This window comes from Monopterus albus, unplaced genomic scaffold (assembly GCF_001952655.1).
Source record: "Monopterus albus unplaced genomic scaffold, M_albus_1.0 scaffold270.1, whole genome shotgun sequence".
In the NCBI taxonomy this organism is placed as follows: domain Eukaryota; kingdom Metazoa; phylum Chordata; class Actinopteri; order Synbranchiformes; family Synbranchidae; genus Monopterus; species Monopterus albus.
In genome coordinates this window covers 1,969,325-1,972,643 of record NW_018128150.1, presented here as the reverse complement: position 1 = coordinate 1,972,643, position 3,319 = coordinate 1,969,325, and the positions used below count along the sequence as shown (strand labels likewise).

Here is a 3,319-nt window from a genome sequence, read left to right as displayed (position 1 = left end):
ACCAGGAAAGTAAGATGGGACAGTTATGAAAGATCTGCTAAAATCTGGTGATATAACATGCATTGTTTTGGTGCTTTGTGACAGAAGGTCCAGTTCACCAAATCTGCTTGGGAACAGGCTCCGGTCCTCATACGTGTAGAGTTTTCTGAATTCTGAATTGACATTTTGATTCTCTATTGCCACCTCATAATAGATTTGTGTTTTGCACCATTGTAGCTATAGTAGAAGTGGTGGCCCTCACAAAGAAGTCACAGAACATGGGCCACACAAAGGCATAAAGACATGTGTGTGTGTGTGTGTGTGTGTGTATACACATTATGTAGACAGATAGCTACACACCTCTCTGTTGGAATAGTTGGAACAAAAACATCACCTTCAGATTTTCTCACCTCAAATTTGTACCTTTTGTTTTGAAAGTTGTACTCTGTCAAATCATGATTTTGATTTCATTCCTACCATGAATGATGACACTGATCTCTTTATGGTTCACCCCACTTTAGGATCCTGATGTGGTGACCATGCCCTTGCCTATAGAGTATGGACCTGTCCCTGAGGAGGAGGAGCATGTAGCCATGCAGCCTGATGACCCCTCAGTTCCATCCGTGATGGTGAATGCCCAGATGCCTGATGGAGAGGCTCCACAGCCACCCCCATCCTGTCCTACAGAAGAGAACCGGAGAGGTGGGGAGCACACCATCACGAATAGCACAGCATCAGAGGCCAAAGCACAGACATCAGCTCAGGCCCAGCCATGTAACCACAGGAACCAGCAACCTCATACACAGCTCTCCATTTCCATGACAACCACTAATGCAGTCACCTCCACAGCCATCTCTACAGTCACTGCCAAGGGACTGCACATCACCACACAGCCCACCCCTGAGGGGGGCCACATCAATCTGGCATTCACCCAGGGCCACCTACCAGAGAAGGACGGCCAAACTGGGAAGAACACCAGTCTCTGGAACCCCACATATGGCTCTTGGTTTCTGCAGCAGCAGCAGCAGAGGAAGCAGCAGCAACAGAGGCAGGGAGGGGTGGGGGGCACAGGAGGCAGCAGTGGCAGGGTGCCTGGCGAGGGACAGGAGCATGTAGGCCGGACGGTGGCTGAGGTGGCAGGGGCATTGGGTTTCCAGCACCAGCACAAGCAGTTCCAGCATCAGCTCCAGCTGCTGCACCATCAGCAGCAGCCAGGTCTCTGTAGACCTCTGTTACCCCCACCACCACCTCCTACTGCCCAGCCACCTCTGCTTTTAGATTCAGCCACCTTGCCCCCAGTTCCCCTTTACAGACTGAGAAGATTCCCCTGTGGGAACATTGGCTATGGCTACCAGGAGCAAGGCCTGCCACAGGAGTCTGCCTACGGCAACCCCAACCCCTCTCCTCCACCTCCACCCTCCCAGCAGAGCGCCTCCCTGCCTCCCTCAGCAGCTCACCAGAGAGGGGCCTCTATTCCCACCTCGGTGACCCTGGGTCGGTCAGGTATGTCAGAGGACAACCGCCCGATGCTAGTCACCATGGGGGCATTGCAGGACCCCAGACTGCCCAGGATGGAGGGCCACAATGCCACCGTGCTTTAGCCAGAGCGCCTGTACTGCTGGTCTTGTTTCAGGCCCCTTCTTTGAGACTGTGTGATTAGGCAACACAGAAGGAAACACTGTGTCAGGACAGAGACCGTTCTACATCACCCCTACTGTCCCCCATTTTGGTTCCTTCTTGATGAGACAGAGCTGATTGTGTCCATCAGGATTTTCCCATGAGACCACTGGAGGTGTGTTAAAATCCCCAATGGATGCTAAAGCATATCAAATAACTAATAAGCTTTGGGAAGCAAAATGTTGAGTAAAGGTTACTTTTCAGTGTTTAATAAATGTATTTTTTCAATGCTGGAGGGATCACGACTAAGAACACCACTAATCAAATGAAGAGTTTGTGGCACAGGAAGACAAGGGGACAACTTTCCCTCTGATCGAGGACATCAGTTGTTTGTGAGAATGGACTGTTAGCAGGATTCTTGTCTCTATGTTTTGCGAGATTTAAGACTTAAGTCACAAACACTGGTGACCAGTGAGGTTGTCTACAGCTGCCAGCCACATGTCAGTTCTACTGCAGAGCTCTCACACTGTTCCTTCTCTACATCCTTTTGGAAAACAGTGTGAAAAATAACTTGTATCAGACCATTTTTCAAAGTATCACCAAACTGGACACTGGATTAACAGAGACATTTATACAAAAAAAATACTGAGAAAATCTTTATTGATGTTTGCTTGCCTGCTTGTTTATTTATTCATTTGTTTATTTATTATTTGGAGGTGGCACTATAAATGGTGAACATGCTTTTTCAGATCCAAACATTTTACATCACCTGGTTTTCAGTTTGTTTTTTTAATATGCAAGAATTTCTTTTAGTAATATCTAACAAAAAGAAATTTGAACAATCCCCAAATTCAAACCCTAAATATCCTGAGTGGTTTGTTATAATACTTAGTTGTGTCCTTCTAGGTGGAGCAGATGGCTCAACACAGCAGTGAAGCAGACTTTGAAGACAAGTTGCCCTTTCTAACATTTGAGAGTTCAGCTTTTTGTTATTGCTGCAGATTTGCAAGAATTTGTTGCCCTGCTTGCACTAAAAATCACTGCTTCTTTGACTTCCCTTTTGTTCACTCCATTTTGCTGAACAAGTGCTTTGAGACAGTTGAGACTTTTTTTAATTATGGTTTTTTTCAGTAATGTTTTATTAATCCATTTCTTGTTTTAAAAAAGTGTTTCTTTCCCTTCTTTGTCTGGATATAGAAACAGCAGATATTGCTGAATCAATCTTAACCTTCAAATTGCTATCTTGAAGCACTCTACGCTTTTAAATTTGCATATTTTATCTTTTCTATTATAGGATGAGTGTTGCTGAATTTAAATGAGACTGAGTGAAATGTTTGAATACAAATTGCTCTTGCTCCACATGTGAATGAAACACTGGGCCAGATGGAAACTCCTCCTGCTCATTTTCACACACATGGTGTTAACACTTGTCTATGTTTTGTCTGCTTCTTTCGGTTTAGGGACAGTTGCATACCGTGTATCTATCACATAATACCATGAGTGTGGCGATGTTGATATTTAGGAGAATGAATGACAATATGACAATGCGTGTCACATTTTTGATGCTTTTGCTTGACTCTATTTGGCAATCCTGTCAGTATGTCTGCTATAAAGCAATGATGAGCTGTCATGCGTGTGTCACGTTGCTTAGTGACTAAGACAAATGCATTCCTGGGCAAGTTAAATATTGGCTAATGAAAAGTACTTTGCTTTGTCCTCAGTA

General features: G+C 45.0%; 1 protein-coding gene across 1 annotated transcript in view; it reads left to right on the top strand.

Moving 5' to 3' along the window:
* The window catches only part of alk (ALK receptor tyrosine kinase), a 538,088-nt gene extending 534,775 nt beyond the window's left edge, over nt 1-3,313 (top strand). The window contains exon 30 of the mRNA XM_020621985.1: nt 501-3,313. Coding sequence (XP_020477641.1) covers nt 501-1,580 — 1,080 coding nt within the window. The 3' untranslated portion in view covers nt 1,581-3,313. The remainder of the gene's footprint in view (nt 1-500) is intronic.
* The last annotated feature ends 6 nt before the right edge of the window (nt 3,314-3,319 follow it).